Below are 16,905 nucleotides of genomic sequence, written 5' to 3' on the forward strand. Positions count from 1 at the left end.
GCTCTTCCAGTATTGCTCCGTCTCCAGCCTTGGTGGTGCTGTTCTCTTATTATTATTGTTCCCTTGCCACTGAGAGTACACCTTTGCTGGTTCTGTGGAGAACAGCTGGTTTATTCTCCTGCCTTCTATCTCTCTGGTGTACCTCCTCAACCGGGTGGCCAAGGCTGTGAGTCTTTGCTTGGCAGTTTCCAAGGCCTCAGGTATGGACAGCTTGCTGTATTTCTGCAACTCCGTTAGTTGGCTAACCTCCCTCCGTGCTACTTTGATCTTGCCCTCTAGCCTCCTCCTCCATGGAGGGTACTGCCCCTTGTGGCTGTTGTGGCTCTCTCTCTCTCTCTCTCTCTATATATATATATATATATATATATATATTAGGGGTGCAACGATACACAAAATTCACGGTTCGGTTCGATACTTTGGTGTCACGGTTCGATATTTTTTCGATACAAAAAAATGTTCATGCCTTTTTAATTTGTCATTTATTAAAATTATAAATATATATTTTAACTCAAAAGTACAGTTTTTAAATTTAACCCTAACCCTTGTGCGTGTTTTTTATTTTGACAGCGAATGCGCACCTGCGGACCACTTATGTGCAGCCCTGGTTATTTAGCTCGTCATATTGCAGCCACAGAAATTCTTTTGTCCATGAAACCATAAAGCTGCACTTTCTTTTTGCCTTATAGTCTGATTTGTCATAACTTCTCCGTTTTGTGGTAAGCTTTTCTTTGGCTGTCACTTCTTCACCCTGACCTGTCTTATTTGGCTCAGCAGAACTGAAATGCTTTTACACGCTCACTCACATAAGCTCAGCGATTCTCTGCGCGATCAACCTCTCACATGTTTAAGCTGCGGGAGATTTCACTTGTCATGTTTGCATAGTAAGCTAACGATTAATAAGACGATGTCAGAGGAATTGGTGCGCAAATTATCATCACTCACAGATCAGTGCTGTTGCTCTCTATACACAGTTCGCGATTGCAAAGTGAAAGCAAAAAACAAGCGCAAATTCAAACGCGATTTCAATATGTCACATATTGACAGTGGCTCACCGATGCCAATGACATAATTACCCAGCTACATTTCTGAAAGAATGCAAAAGCATTGACATATATTTTTCCTTCCTACAGTAGCCCGACGGGCAGGGAAGAGATAGATTTTGGTAGCCCGTCTGAAAAAAATCGCTAGCTCCAGGACGTCGGGCTAGCGATATTGCGAGCCCTGTATCTGATTGAGGAATCACTCATCTTTGGAAAAGAGAGTTTATTACAGAGAAATGTCTCTTTCCAAAATAAAAGCTATACTATCCGCTTCTTCTGGGCTATATTCTCAGCAGCATAAGGAGAATCATGTGCTAACAGCTGTCTAAATGACTCGGCTAAAGTTAGTAGCATGCTTGTTGTTTTGGTCTTTGCACTAGGATGATGTCGGCGTAAATGTGCAGTCATATTCGTTGTGTTCCCACTATTGCTTTCAGGTTAATCTCATTGAAATGACCTTAACGCCACAACACGGCAAATCTCCGTTAACGAGCTACCGCTGATCGCCCCGTGCGTGGGGCTAGACGGCCAACACGTTAACGAGCTAACTGCGCTAACACACTAGTTCCCACCCATGTAATTGAGCATTGCATGGCACATCCAACATACTGTTTTACTTTAGTCCATGACTCGCTTACCTTCAGGGTCATACATCACATGAAAACCAAAATAATTCCAAACGCCAGATCTGAATGAGGGTGGGGGAGGTGCCCTGCGCTCTTCCTTCTGACTATGCTGTCTGTGTTGAGCACTCAGTGGATCTGCGCTCGACAGTGCAGCCTAGGCGGAGTAGTCGAACGCAGATTCACTGAGTGCTCAACACAGACAGCATTGTCAGAAGGAAAGTTGATAAAATAAATTACAAATGTTGTATTGTTCGATACATATGTGTACCGAACCGAAAGCACTGTATCGAACGGTTCAATATCGATACGAATATCGTTGCACCCCTAATATATATATATATATATATATATATATATACATACACATATATATGTGTGTGTGTGTGTGTGTATATATATATATTTTACAATGTTTGTTTATCGGATAAATTAACTTAAATGTCACTGTTATTATTGTTTAGATATTTATTTGTTTAGATTTACTCACGAACAAATAAAACACTGAGAAAAGCCAAACAATAATATCTTTAAGTTATCTAAGTGACTTATCATTTTTAACCAGAGTAGCGAAAGACCGCATTAATAATGGCTTATAAAGCATTTACAGATTAATTAAAAAAATATTGACATATGCAGCCATTTGTTTAACTGATGTGACAATGGAAATTAATTGTTGTTTAATGGAAAATTTGCTTGTGAAGCACAATTTTTTTTAGGATTGCAAAAAATTTACTTTTAAATTATCATAGTTTTTGTGAAATGTGGTTTTCTTTTAAAGGTAAAGGAAAAGTGCTGTTTTCAAGAAATTACTGTGTTAAACATTGTATGTTTGATAGTGAATATTTTAGAACATACAATAAATAAAACTCTTTACATTTCATGAAATCATAATGAAAGTGTTTATTGAATTAATACATCATAAGCAGACAATTTAACAGTTAGTTCATATTTTATGAACACTGCCAAAAAGTTCCAAAAGAATGTGTCTTATTCAGCACTTTCACCCTGAAAAAAATAATGAAAGGTAAAATTATTCAACGCATATTAACAGTAAGCAATTTATTGCGTGTTGTTTTTGTACAAGTATCTACACTCTCTACTCTCTTCAAATCAAAGCAAATTAATAATACAAAGCAAACAACATTCAACATTATATCAAACACTCATCTGATCAACATTAAATGTTGTGTAAACGAATTAGATGAATTACCTTTCCAGCATCACGGCTCTTGGCTCTCAGTTTGTTGACCTGAGATTCAGCAATGTCAGCACGCTCCTGAGCTTCCTCCATCTCATGTTGGACCTTTCTCAGTCTGGACATGTGGGTGTTGGCCTGTTCCTCCTGTTCAGTGCAATAATATGTTTTATTTAAAAACATATCTGATCATATATGAGAGATATCTCAGTTATGAAGCTGTGAATTCCATATGTAAAAATCACAAAACATTTCACTCACAGCCTCCTCAGCCTGTCTCTTGTAAGCCTTGACTTTGAGCTGCAGCTTGTCCACCAGATCCTGAAGTCTGACCAAATTCTTCTTGTCCTCCTCAGTCTGCATAAACAACAAACTGTTACTGACGGCTGAAGAAGAAAGAATTTAGGAACTTAAATGTAATAGATGTTTAGGTAAATGTGTAATCACCTGGTAGGTGAGCTCCTTCACTCTCCTCTCATATTTGCGGACTCCTTTAACAGCATCAGCTCCACGTCTCTGCTCAGCTTCAACTTCAGTTTCTAGTTCACGGACCTTTAATGCCATGATAAGTAATCAGCTTTTAATAAATATTAAGAGTAGAAAGAAAATGGGTGGAGATCATGTGATGGCATCAAAGTGTTTATTTAATACTTGAATAATAACTCAAGAATATATGCAGTACATACCCTGGACTCCAGTTTCTGGAGCTGCTTCTTGCCACCCTTCATGGCGAGGTTCTCTGCCTCATCCAGACGGTGCTGCAGGTCCTTGACTGTGACCTCCAGGTTCTTCTTCATCCTCTCCAGGTGAGCACTGGTGTCCTGCTCCTTCTTCAGCTCCTCAGCCATCATGGCAGCCTGAAAGTATGGGTGGTATTGGCATTATTGATCAAGCATGAACAAACATTTTGAAAAGATAAGATGCTTGTAAAGTACTAACTTACATCAGTGATAGCCTTTTTGGCCTTCTCCTCAGCATTTCTTGCTTCCTGAACTGCATCATCCACCTCACCCTGAACCTGGACAAGGTCAGCCTCCAGCTTCTTCTTGGTGTTCAAAAGACTGGTGTTCTGAATGAAAAAGAAACCGTTTTAATGCTGTGATTCTCACTCTCTGATGTCTCAAAGTTCTTGTAAAGTAATGAATACCAACCTGAGAGTGAAGCAGTCCAACACGCTCGCTAGCATCAACCAACTCCTGCTCAGCCACTTTGCGTCCTCTCTCTGTCTGCTCCAGAGCGGCTCTCAGCTCCTCAATCTCAGCCACCATCAGACCATTTCTGCGCTCCACCATGGCGACCTGCTCCTTCATGTCTTCCTGTCCTCTGACTGCGTCATCCAGGTGCAGCTGAGCATCCTGATGACAAATAAAACAAATGATATTATCATTGTTTGCTTGGAGGTTAATTAAAAAAAACACAAACACACACACAATCTACCAACTCACCTTGAGCTGTCCTTGGACATTCCTCAGTTGTTTCTGTGCCTCAGCAGCCTGTCTGTTGGCATGGCTCAGCTGAATCTCCATCTCATTCAGGTCTCCCTCCATCTTCTTCTTGACTCTCAGGGCATCATTCCTGCTCCTGACCTCAGCATCAAGAGTGCTCTGCATGGAGTCAATCACCCTCTGGCTGTTCCTCTTGATCTGCTCCATCTCCTCGTCCTTCTCTGACAGCTTCCTGTCAATCTCACCTTTTACCTGGTTTAGCTCAAGCTGAACACGAAGGATCTTGGCCTCCTCGTGCTCCAGAGTTCCCTTTAAATAAAGGTTTATTTCAAAATAAACTGGAGAAGGGATAGTTTTATAAATGTAATTACAAACAAAGTACACTTTTATAAAATACATTACCTCAGCTTCCTCCAGAGCTGTCTGAATTTCAGACTTCTCAGTCTCAACAGTCTTCTTGGCCTTTTCCAGCTCATGGATGCTCTTTCCAGTCTCACCAATCTGCTCAGTCAGATCTGAGATCTCCTCTACAGAGCAAACACAGCCAAGAGTTTTAGTACTTGGAGCTGATATATGCAAATGTTTTGGCCACAACATAACATATAAATGAATATAAACATTAGAATCATATCCATATGATCTATAGCAAGATAAGCGTACGCTGCAGGTTCTTGTTCTCTCTCTTCATGGTCTCAAGATGATCCAGAGCCTCTTCATATGAGTTCTTCATCTTGAACAACTCAGTGCTGAGAGAACGAGCCTCCTTTTGGGCTCCTTCCAGCTCTGCCTGGCTCTCCTCATACTTCTGCTTCCATTCTGCCAGGACCTAGATTAATTAAAAATGTATTAATTAAATAATTAGTTGTTGTAATGGGTGTAATTTCTCCTTTGATGATAGAGGTTATGTTTAAAACTTTACTTTATCAAAGTTCCTCTGCTTCTTGTCAAGGTTGGCAGCCAGAGAATTAGCTCTCTCCACATCAATCATGAGGTCCTCCACCTCACCCTGCAGCCTCTGCTTGGTCTTCTCCAGTGAGGCACACTTGGAGTTCACAGCCTCAATGGATTCCTCAGCCTCCTGCAGGCGCTGGGCAAGCTTTTTCCTGTTGTTAAAATATTTTTTTTTTAAATTAAGGCTGAATTGTTTGGTTTTAAATCTGAAAACTAATTTAAACAATGAAAGTATGGTGACTTACTTGGCCTCCTCCAGCTCCTCAGTTCGCTGGATGGCATCAGTCTCATATTTGGATCGCCACTGAGCCACCTCACTGTTGGCCTTGGACATTCCTCGCTGCAGCTCAGCCTTGGCCTCCTGCTCCTCCTCAAACTGCTCTCTCAGCAGATCACAGTCATGACGTGCTGACTGAACTGCATGAGCCAGGGCATTCTTGGCCTGTTGAAGTGACAGTTGATTTCAGATTTCGGGATTTTTTTTTTGTTGAAATCAATTTTAAAGTCTAATGCTGAGAGGATAACAAATTTAAGAGGTAAAACCTTAGAAAGATATTAGAGGATTATCTGTCTCAGAGTTACTGAGTGTCTCTGTAACTGATTAAAACTTGTCTCTGTTTTTATTAGTAAGTGCTGAAATTTAACAGAAGAGAGAAAACATTTCAGACCTTCACTTCCTCCTCAACGTGTCTCTTCAGTTCCTCAATCTGCTGAGTGAAGGCCTGCTTGCCCCTTGTGAGCTGAGAAACAAGAGCTTCTTTCTCCTCAAGCTGGCGACTGAACTCACCTGTAGTTAACACACATGTATTAAGCCCAGTTTGTTCCATTTCACCCACTGATTGGTTGTAGTTTTAGGTACCTGTAAATGACAAATTTCCAGAGACAGACTGTGTTTTTGTTATACATCACTTACCATTCTCTGTTTGAAGTCTCGCCTTCTGGGCATTAATGTCATTCAGCTGACGAACATTCTCATCATTTTTGGCTTTGAGTTCACTTAGTTGATCCTCAAGAGTCCTGCACATTTTCTCCAAGTTGCCCTGTCACCAAGTAATGCCATATCCATGTTAACAGTTAATGAGCTGCTTTGGCGGTCCTGAAATGTAAAAAAGAAAAAATCTGTTCTCTATAAATACTGTCCGCACCTTTGCTTTAGCAACAGCCTCCATGTTGCTGGAGAGGTCATCAATCTCCATCTTGTACTCGCTCTTCTCTTTCTCCAGCTTCTGTTTGACACGCTGGAGGTTGTCGATCTGCTCTCCGAGCTCTGCTACAGTGTCAGCCTGCTTCTTACGGAGAGCTGCTGCAGTAGCTTCATGCTGCAGAGTTGATTCCTCAAGATCACGACGCAGTTTCTGGAACTCAGCCTCTCGCTTCTTGTTCATCTCAATCTGAGCAGCTGTTGCTCCACCAGCTTCCTCGAGCCTCTCGCTGATCTCTTCAAGCTCCCTGGAGAGGTCGGCTCTCTGCTTCTCTACCTTAGCCCGAGCTGCCCTCTCAGCCTCAATCTCCTCTTCCAGCTCCTCAATACGAGCCTAGTTTGAAATTATTTGGATTTATCGATTAGAACCTAAACTAAACTAGGTTTTTGAATTATAATGAACAATATTCTTTATGAAGACTGGTCGTTAGTGTTACCTGAAGTTCTTTGATCTTCTTCTGAAGTTGAGCACCAAGGGATTGTTCATCTTCAATTTTGCTGAGAAGTTGGCTGATTTCAAAGTCCTTCCTTGGTGTGGAAGAAGTATGGTTTTACGATCATAGTCCATATGATTATTGCAATGCAGTGTGTGTAAAGAAAATTATTTACAAAAAAAGCCCTACTTCTTGATTTTCTCATCAGACTGCTGCTTGTCATTCTCCAGATCCATTATGGATTCCTGGGCCAGTTTCAGATCTCCCTCCAGCTTCCTCTTGGCTCTCTCAAGGTCCATGCGGAGCTTCTTCTCTTGCTCCAGTGAACCCTCAAGCTATAAAGTCATGTCAGTTGATTCAAGTGGTTGGTATGACAATGATTCAGCACTAAAATTCTTTCCATAAAAAACAAAAAACAACAACGTAATTTTTATAGTTTTCTTACATCATCAACTTGCTGTTCCAGCTTTGTTTTGGACTTGGTCAGAGTGTTGACTTTGTCTTCTTCTGCCTGGAGATCATCCAGTGTTTGCTGATGGGCCTCTTGTAAGGCTTTCTTCTCCTTAGTCAACTTGGCAATTGACTCATCTTGAGATGCCATCTCCTCTGTCAGGTTTTTCACCTGAAACAATGTGAATACATTAAGTTTAATTTTGTTCGAGATTTTGCTGATTATTTGATCGTTTAACATGTATATTCAAAGAACAACATTACATGTTTTAATTGAACTAAGTATACAATCAAAATGAACTGAACCTTGTTTTCTGTGGCATGTTTCTCCTTCTCCACTTTGGCCAAGGTGAGCTCCAAGTCATCAATGTCCTTCTTCAGCTCAGAGCATTCATCCTCCAGCTTCCTCTTCTTAGCAGTCAGCTCAGCATTGATTTCCTCTTCATCCTCCAGTCTCTCACTTGTCTCTTTGAGTTTTGCTTCAAGCTGGATTTTGCTCTTAATGAGCCCCTCACACCTTTCTTCAGCATCGGAGAGATTGTCAACTTCCTATAATACATGTTGAACACACAAGTTAGATTATTTGTGACAAAAGTGTAGTTAAAATCATAATTTTAACTACACTTTTGTTTTAGCAAATAAATAATCAGAGGGAGAGACAAACATGTGGTCTTTTTATATCTACCTTATATACATGAACTATAGGTGCAATGTATACTTTTCTCTACTACTTACTGCAGCCACTTGAAGTTGCAGGTCATTCTTCTCCTGCAGCAGGCTGACCATCTTCTCTTCCAGTTCCTTCTTCTTAGCCAGAGCAGCAGCCAGGTCTGTCTTCATCTTATCATAGTTCTCCTTCATGTTCTGCAACTCCTTCTCAGTCTCAGCACTCTTCAGAAGAGGCTTGATCTTGAAATATACTTTCAGCCATGGCCAGTTCTTGACATTCATGAAAGAACGGATGTTGTACTGGATGGTGTAGATAGATTCTCTAAAAACCAAACATGAGAGTGTTACTTTGTGTCGTCGGATCTTAATATGAGGAAGGAAATACAAAAGAGAATACAATAGAGTTTACTATGATAATGTTACCTCCTCTCCATCATCTTCACAAACTCTTTCCTCATGACGTATCCTCTGCAGAGAGCCTGAGTCATGGTCACCAGCTCAGCCAGTTTCTCATCTCTCAACTCCTCAAGAGTGCCCAGCAGACCAGCTTTGAAGAACACCTATTTAATCATTGAAAACATAAGTACAAGTACAAAGGGACAGTTTTTGTTAATGTCTATTAATATAATGAAGTGTACCTTTGTGTGCCCAAACATGTATTGTGTGTGATCCACATCAATGGAGCCAAGCAGCTTCTCTGAAGCTTTCTTGTTGTCAATGAACTGTCCCTCAGGGATGACACTGGCATTCAACACTTTGTATCTTCAAGAGAGATACAATTACAGTTGTTACTTAGATTTTTCTTCCATCATATTCAAGTTTGTCCTTTACAACAACCATGAAACCATTTTTCCTTTCCAATATTGTAATGTGCTGTCACCTCTGCTTGAAGTCACCATAGAGGATTCTGCTGGGGAAACCCTTTCTGCAGATTCTGATGCCCTCCAGTACACCGTTACACCTCAGCTGGTGGATGACCAGGAAGTTCTCCATAAGGCCTGAGAGTCAGAAATGCATAATGTTTCAAATCTTTTCTATATTCTTACTGTCATTTTTACAGTTAATATTACTGTAGGGTACCTGGGGTCTTTGTCTCATTGGGAATCAGGCAACGGACAAAGTGAGGATGAGTGCTTCTTAAGTTGGTCATCAGCTTGGCCAGATTCTCCTGTAGATCAGCATCATTAGATAATAGGTTGATACTATTTAAAAATGAGCATTTAATTTACACACATATCTATATCTATCTATATATCTATATATATCTATATCTATCTATCTATCTATCTATCTATATATATATATATATATATATATATATATATATATATATATATATATATCAACATTCGAAAGAAGGGACTGCTCTCACAGCTAGAGATTGACGAGGTACAACACAAATGCTACGGCAAGGAGGAGTCAGGACGCCAGGTCAAGGGGGAGATATCATCACCCCCACCCGAGATTGGGTACATAGCCCCAAGTGCGATAGGAGAAGGATCATTGAGTGCGAGAGGAACTGACCTGAAAAATAGGATCATGGCCAAGCTTGAAACCTGGATCCCCCATAGCCGGTTACCAAGATTACGTGAAGTACCCTCAGAAGGTCTGCTAGATGATGGTAATGCAGCACTACGGACAATACCTACAACCACGATTACCGACACTAACAAGCTGATCTACAATACGGCAGCAGTGATCAGTGAGATGCTTGGCTACAAGTTGAACAGCCACAAGGGGCAGTACCCTCCATGGAGGAGGAGGCTAGAGGGCAAGATCAAAGTAGCACGGAGGGAGGTTAGCCAACTAACGGAGTTGCAGAAATACAGCAAGCTGTCCATACCTGAGGCCTTGGAAACTGCCAAGCAAAGACTCACAGCCTTGGCCACCCGGTTGAGGAGGTACACCAGAGAGATAGAAGGCAGGAGAATAAACCAGCTGTTCTCCACAGAACCAGCAAAGGTGTACTCTCAGTGGCAAGGGAACAATAATAATAAGAGAACAGCACCACCAAGGCTGGAGACGGAGCAATACTGGAAGAGCATATGGGAGAAGGATGCAATCCATAACGGCAATGCTCAGTGGCTAGTGGATCTGAGGGCAGACCACAGCGACCTCCCTGAACAGGGTCCAGTAACCATCACAGTGGCAGATATCCAAGAAAGGGTCTCCAGTATGAAGAGTTGGACAGCACCAGGGCCCGACATGGTTCATGCCTACTGGCTAAAGAAGCTGACTGCACTCCACGAGTGTCTGGCAGCACAAATGAACCAGCTGCTAGTTAACGAGAGACACCCGGAATCAAATCATATCGCATCATATCGGCTAAGATGAACAGGCACATGGGTCAATACATGAGCGGGACACAGAAAGGAATTGGCAAGAATACCAGAGGTGCAAAACACCAGCTACTGGTAGACAGAACAGTCAGCCGAGACTGCAAGACCAGACTGACCAACCTGTGCACTGTCTGGATTGATTACAAGAAGGCCTATGACTCAATGCCCCACAGCTGGATACTGGAATGCCTAGAATTGTACAAGATCAATGGGACCCTAAGAGCCTTCATCAGGAACTCAATGGGGATGTGGCGTACAACACTGGAGGCCAACTCCAAGCCCATAGCACAAGTCACCATCAAGTGCGGGATCTCCCAAGGAGATGCTCTGTCCCCACTGCTGTTCTGCATAGGCCTGAACCCCCTCAGTGAGATCATTAACAAGACTGGCTACGGATACCGATTACGGAACGGAGCAGTTGTCAGCCACCTCCTGTACATGGATGACATCAAGCTGTATGCCAAGAGTGAACGAGACATCGATTCACTGATCCACACTACCAGGCTATACAGCAATGACATTGGAATGTCGTTCGGACTGGAGAAGTGTAGTCGGATGGTAACAAAGAGAGGGAAGGTAGTCAGAACTGAGGGGATTGAACTACCAGAAGGCAACATTGCAGACATAGAGGACAGTTACAAGTACCTGGGGATCCCGCAGGGGAATGGGAACAATGAAGAGGCCGCTAGAAAAGCTGCAACCACCAAGTACCTGCAGAGGGTCAGGCAAGTCCTGAGGAGTCAGCTGAATGGTAAGAACAAGATCCGGGTCATCAACAAGTACGCCCTGCCCGTGATCAGGTACCCTGCTGGGGTAATAGGCTGGCCAAAGGAGGAGATAGAAGCCACTGACATAAAGACAAGAAAGCTCCTTACCATGCATGGAGGGTTTCACCCCAAGTCCAGCACCCTGAGGCTGTACGCTTGGACATTCCTCAGTTGTTTCTGTGCCTCAGCGGGAGCAGAAGGAAGGGGGCCGGGGACTGGTGAGTGTCAGCACCACAGTCCAGGATGAGACAACGAACATCCAAGAATACATTGGGAAGATGGCCCCAACTGACCGATTGCTCAGTGAATACCTCAGGCAGCAGAAACCCAAGAAAGAGGAGGGAGACGAGGAACCATCATGGAAGGATAGGCCCCTGCACGGTATGTACCACCGGCAGATAGAGGAGGTGGCTGATATCCAGAAATCCTACCAGTGGCTGGACAAAGCTGGACTGAAAGACAGCACAGAGGCACTAATCATGGCAGCACAAGAACAAGCTCTGAGTACAAGATCCATAGAGGCTGGGGTCTATCACACCAGGCAAGACCCCAGGTGCAGGCTGTGTAAAGATGCCCCAGAGATAATCTAGCACATAACAGCAGGGTGCAAGATGCTAGCAGACAAGGCATACATGGAACGCCATAACCAAGTGGCCGGCATAGTGTACAGGAACATCTGTGCCGAGTATAACCTGGAAGTCCCGAGGTCAAAATGGGAGATGCCCCCAAGGGTGGTGGAGAATGACCGAGCTAAGATCCTGTGGGACTTCCAGATACAGACGGACAAAATGGTGGTGGCTAATCAACCGGACATAGTGGTGGTAGACAAACAGAAGAAGACGGCCGTAGTGATCGATGTAGCGGTTCCCAATGACAGCAATATCAGGAAGAAAGAACACGAGAAGCTGGAGAAATACCAAGGGCTCAGAGAAGAGCTCGAGAGGATGTGGAGGGTGAAGGTAATGGTGGTCCCCGTGGTAATCGGAGCACTAGGTGCGGTGACTCCCAAGCTAGGCGAGTGGCTCCAGCAGATCCCGGGAATAACATCAGAGATCTCTGTCCAGAAGAGCGCAGTCCTGGGAACAGCTAAGATACTGCGCAGGACCCTCAAGCTCCCAGGCCTCTGGTAGAGGACCCGAGCTTGAAGGATAAACTGCCCGCAGGGGCGTGCTGGGTGTTTTTATATATATATATATGTATATTAAAAAAAAAACACAGACAAAAAAAACCATATATATATATATATATATAAATCTATACATACTCTGAAAAGAGCAGACACGGTCTGGAAGGAACCACCCTTCTTCTTGCCACCCTTCTTGCCACCACCACCAGCAGCCTCTGTTTTCATAAACAGTAAATTTCATTACTGGAATTGAAAAAATATTTTTCACTGTATAATTTTAGCCTGCAGTATGCACATTGTAGCTATCTGTACTGGACATGGGAGTTTGTGAGCACTTTTTTTTCTTACCTTCAGCTCCAGCATGGGCTGCGTACAGGAAGCCCAGCAGTTTGTTTGAAGACTTCTGGTAGAGCTGCACAACTGAGTCATTCAGTGGGTCCTTGTTCTTGTCCAGCCAGCCAGTGATATTGTAGTCCACTGTACCAGCATAGTGAACCAGGGAGAAGTGTGCCTCAGCCTTGCCCTTTCCAGGCTTTGGTTTCTCAAATGCTTTGGTCTTGCCAAGATGCTGATCGTGCAGCTTGTTCTTGAACGTTGTGTCAGAGGCCTTGGGGAACATGCACTCCTCTTCAAGGATGGAGAAGATGCCCATTGGCTGAGAAAATGGCACAAATCATATTAAAATTTCAAGGGAGGTAACATATGCAAGCACATGTACATTTCTTCCTGAGCAGCTGTTTACCTTCTCAATAAGCTCAATGCAAGCAGCCAAGTCCATACCAAAGTCAATGAACTCCCATATAATGCCTTCTTTCTTGTACTCCTCTTGCTCCAGGACAAACATGTGATGGTTGAAAAACTGTTGCAGTTTCTCATTGGTGAAGTTGATGCAGAGTTGCTCCAAGCTGTTGAACTGTAATAGTACAAACATGTCTAACTTCATGGCAATAAAGTCTTTAAAGTTTAAGAAATGTGGTGAAATGTTTCAAGTGCTCACATCAAAGATCTCAAACCCAGCGATATCCAGCACTCCAATGAAGAACTGTCTGGGCTGCTTTGTGTCCAGCATCTCATTGATACGGATAACCATCCACAAGAACATTTTCTCATAGATAGATTTGCACAGAGCCGAGACAGCATTGTTGACCTGGCAAACAAGAATTTATAATTATACAAAACCATATGAATACAGCTATAATGTTTATAATTATAATATGATTATACAAGTCTCCCTTTTATGAATTACCTGTGGGACGGTCTGACCTTTGGTCACCATCTCATTGCCAACCTTGACTCTTGGGTAGCACAAAGCTTTCAGCATATCAGCCGAGTTCAGGCCCAATAGGTACGCAATCTTGTCAGCCACTGTTGGATTAAAACAAATCATTATAATACCTAATAAATACAAATACTTCAAACATTTCTCCATTATAGAAATTTTTCACAATACCCTCGGTGCCATCAGGTTCAGCCTGCTCTTCACGCTGCTTCTGCTTGAATTTCATGTTGCCATGATGCATCACAGCACCAGTCAGCTTGTAGATGCTTAACTTCTCTTCACCAGTAAAGCCCAAGATGTCAATAGCAGTCTGTAAGAAAAAAATGAAATCAGCTATCAATAAATAAAACAAAAGAAGATATTTATGGTTAAGTATAAGATTCTGTGTCAAATGTGATTTTACATCTGTTGCAATGAACTCCTCCACATCATCGATGCTCTTGACAGTGATTTCACCCTGACTGATCATTGGATAGTCATAAGGGTTAGTTGTGATCAGAAGAGCCTCTGAAAGGAGAAATGAAGTTAACTTGTTTTTTGCTTAGAATGTGATTTTAATGGTTTTAAAATTTAAATTTAGGTGTCCTGTCAGCATACCCAGAAGCTCAGGCTTGTGGCCTGTCATCAGCTGATAGAAGATATGGTAGCTCCTCTCAGCAGACAACTGGAAGGTGACACGGGACTTCTCCAGCAGATCTAAGGACAACAGATTAATTTTGACACTGTAGACATGAGACATCACAGTCAAAACTGCAAAATGGATCATACATGCATTCATTTCCTTGGCTGTCATTGGGCGTGTTTGAAACTTTTTTCAGTTCTGTTGCTTTACTTATAACGTGCTTCACAGTATACCTTATTATACTTTAAATGTTCCGTGAAGTTGCAATATGTTCCTACTTATACTTACACACGATAACTGCTGGGTTACAGTATATAACTTATATATATAGCGTAACCACACTGTTCATGCATCCGTGTGTTCCACCACAACAGACAATATTACTTCTTCTGAAATTAAGTGACTCATCTCTTTATGTGCTGTAAAATAATTTCTATCACAGATAATGGTAATTTACACTGTGGTTCAAACTTACATGTTTCAATATCAGCTGAGGCCAGCTTGCCAGATGTGCCAAAGTGAATCCTGATGAATTTACCCTACAGGGGTAGATCTTTATTAATATTGCCTTTCATGAGAGCAAGTAGTAAAAAGCTCATTTACATTAACTCATTTTAATCACTTACAAATCGAGAGGAGTTGTCATTCCTCACAGTCTTGGCATTACCGTAGGCCTCCAACAGAGGGTTGGCAGCAACAATCTGATCCTCAAGAGAGCCCTGCAAGAATATATTGTTTTTATGTGAGCTGATCTTCCAAAATTGATTTTCTTTTTCTGTCACAAAGACTTTGACGCAGAATAAAGAATCTACCTGCATTTTGCCAGGTGTTGGCTCAGCCTTCTTAGCTCCAAGAGCTGCAATTGTTGCAAAGTACTGGATGACACGTTTGGTGTTGACAGTCTTTCCCGCACCGGATTCTCCACTGGGGTTTAGGGGACACATTGTTAAAATGCCTTTATATCGTTTTTATATATTTTGCATACAGTTTTTATTATACTCACGTAATCAGGACAGACTGGTTCTCACGATCTAAAAGAAAAACATATAAGCATGTCTTGAATAATCTTAGTATTCATTTATTTCCTATCACTTATAAGTAGCTATGTGGTAAGAAGCAATTTTTTTCACGCAATGATTAATGGTCATCTCTTTAAGTAGAAGTCCTAAATGCATTTAAAGGCTTTAATAGGAAATTGAGCTTACCAGTGAGCATGGCCTGATAGGCATTGTCAGAGATGGAGAAGATGTGGGGTGGAGCCTCAATCCTCTTCTTTCCTCTGTATCCTGCTACACATGTAGCATCATATACAGGAAGCCACTTGTAGGGATTGACGACAACGCAGAACAACCCAGAGTAGGTCTGTATCATAGACAATAAATATCATTTAAACATTTACAGATCAGCATGATACTTTCCTCTCACACACAGCAATGTGAAAACTTACGTAGATCATCCATGATGCATAACGCTCTTTGAGGTTAAACAACACAGATGGCTCATTAAGGTGGGTCATCATGGCCATGTCCTCCATCTTATCAAACTTTGGAGGGTTTCTAGGGTGGATTTCATCCTCCTTTACAGTGACCGTCTGAATAGATTTTAATGATCCATCAGACAACTTCATCTTTCACAGTTCGGCATTATATATTTAACAAACAGATAAAGTACATAGATTATTCATCTACCTTTCCTCCGTCTGTCTCAACAGTGGCTTTACCACCCTCCTTCTTGACGAGTTTGCCCTTGACATACATCTCATCAGTATCAGTCACAAAGAAGGCCGTCTTGGCATCAAATGGAGCAGTCTGGGCCTCAATCCTCTCCTTTTCTGGCTTGCGGAGGTAAATGGCCGCTGGGCCATACTGCGCCATCTCCGCGTCTGTGCTCATGGTGGCACTTTACTAGAGACTGAAAATATGATGGATTGACACATAATTCAAATACTGTACTTATTATACAAACCATAATTAACATCCATTCTTTTTGATTCGTGGAGTTTACCTCAGCTGATGCAAACAGAAATTCCTTAATATCCTGTGTATGTCAAGGTGCTATAAAATAAGTAAAGGTATATCAATGGACACTTTACTCTTTAGTTTAAGAATCAATTCAAAAAGCAAAATTTTCAATGCCATTAAAAAATATAATAACCCAACACTTAAAAGTGTAAAATATAAACTTAATGAGAGCATATAATACACAGTAGATAAAACATGGTAGCTGAATCCTTTACTGTACTCACCCGTCTTAGATGCCCGTCAGCTAGAGCAAATGTCCAGAGCTGCTGCTTTTATAAACAACGACTCTGCTTCCTCAGCATTTACACTCTCCTTAGTTTGGTCATGAATGTCTGACACCTTGCTTCTTGATACTGATATGGTCAAAAATAAATGAATTACTTTGATTAATTTTCCACATATGAAATCCTTCTTTTCTTATAAAACATATTTTTTAAATTAAAAAAAATAAAATGTAAAATTCTCATGTTAATATAGCTGGATTCCTTAATGAAAAAAAATATTGTCAATGTATTTTGGTTCATATATTCCTTCAAATGATTATGCCCCTAAAAATGGAAAATGTACGAAATTTTAACAGAATAGTTAGTGGTAAATCACAACAGTGCTCTGCATGGTTTGTGGGTTATTCATTCCAGTAAATCTTGAAGATAAATTGATATTAACTTGACACAGTATTTAATAAGCTTGTCTGTGCGCCCAAGTATCTTTGATATTTTGATATCCAGTTTTAAACTTGC

General features: G+C 41.7%; 2 protein-coding genes across 2 annotated transcripts; both read right to left on the bottom strand.

Moving 5' to 3' along the window:
• Positions 1–2,541: 2,541 nt before the first annotated feature.
• On the bottom strand, positions 2,542–3,715 carry LOC146576340 (uncharacterized). The gene is made up of 5 exons (XM_085271532.1): positions 3,548–3,715; positions 3,309–3,413; positions 3,123–3,218; positions 2,877–3,008; positions 2,542–2,671 (listed from the first exon to the last, which is right to left on the bottom strand). The coding sequence occupies exons 1-5, from the start codon at positions 3,710–3,712 to the stop codon at positions 2,654–2,656; spliced, it is 516 nt and encodes a 171-aa protein (XP_085127658.1). The 5' UTR covers positions 3,713–3,715; the 3' UTR covers positions 2,542–2,653.
• An 80-nt stretch (positions 3,716–3,795) lies between these two features.
• Positions 3,796–16,198, bottom strand: LOC146576341 (myosin heavy chain, fast skeletal muscle-like). The gene is made up of 34 exons (XM_085271538.1): positions 16,149–16,198; positions 15,833–16,055; positions 15,592–15,735; positions 15,350–15,506; positions 15,148–15,175; positions 14,771–15,068; positions 14,620–14,683; positions 14,120–14,218; positions 13,926–14,029; positions 13,694–13,832; positions 13,490–13,608; positions 13,241–13,390; positions 12,986–13,156; positions 12,592–12,898; positions 12,382–12,458; positions 9,092–9,179; positions 8,892–9,009; positions 8,650–8,773; positions 8,435–8,571; positions 8,078–8,333; positions 7,649–7,891; positions 7,338–7,514; positions 7,082–7,227; positions 6,896–6,986; positions 6,403–6,792; positions 6,171–6,297; positions 5,926–6,044; positions 5,503–5,699; positions 5,226–5,409; positions 4,967–5,132; positions 4,709–4,833; positions 4,307–4,615; positions 4,013–4,216; positions 3,796–3,930 (listed from the first exon to the last, which is right to left on the bottom strand). Exons 2-34 carry the CDS (start codon positions 16,034–16,036, stop codon positions 3,796–3,798), a joined length of 5,397 nt encoding a protein of 1,798 aa, XP_085127664.1. The 5' UTR covers positions 16,037–16,055; positions 16,149–16,198.
• Between the last annotated feature and the right edge of the window lie 707 nt (positions 16,199–16,905).

The sequence above is a fragment of the Mchenga conophoros genome, linkage group LG4 (assembly GCF_057382185.1).
Source record: "Mchenga conophoros isolate Kocher_MC1m ecotype Shallow Benthic linkage group LG4, M_conophoros_male_GT1.1, whole genome shotgun sequence".
Taxonomy (NCBI): domain Eukaryota; kingdom Metazoa; phylum Chordata; class Actinopteri; order Cichliformes; family Cichlidae; genus Mchenga; species Mchenga conophoros.

Excerpts from the sequence above, each read along its gene's own strand:
- LOC146576340 (XM_085271532.1), bottom strand. The coding sequence starts at position 3,712 with ATGATGGCTGAGGAGCTGAAGAAGGAGCAGGACACCAGTGCTCACCTG. Across the intron at positions 3,414-3,547 it reads TCCAGAAACTGGAGTCCAGG|GTCCGTGAACTAGAAACTGA; the intron begins GTATGTACTGCA and ends ATGGCATTAAAG. Across the intron at positions 3,009-3,122 it reads AGAGACAGGCTGAGGAGGCT|GAGGAACAGGCCAACACCCA; the intron begins GTGAGTGAAATG and ends TGCACTGAACAG.
- LOC146576341 (XM_085271538.1), bottom strand. The coding sequence starts at position 16,036 with ATGAGCACAGACGCGGAGATGGCGCAGTATGGCCCAGCGGCCATTTAC. Across the intron at positions 8,774-8,891 it reads TATGGTGACTTCAAGCAGAG|ATACAAAGTGTTGAATGCCA; the intron begins GTGACAGCACAT and ends TCTCTCTTGAAG. Across the intron at positions 4,834-4,966 it reads AGAGAACAAGAACCTGCAGC|AGGAGATCTCAGATCTGACT; the intron begins GTACGCTTATCT and ends TTTGCTCTGTAG.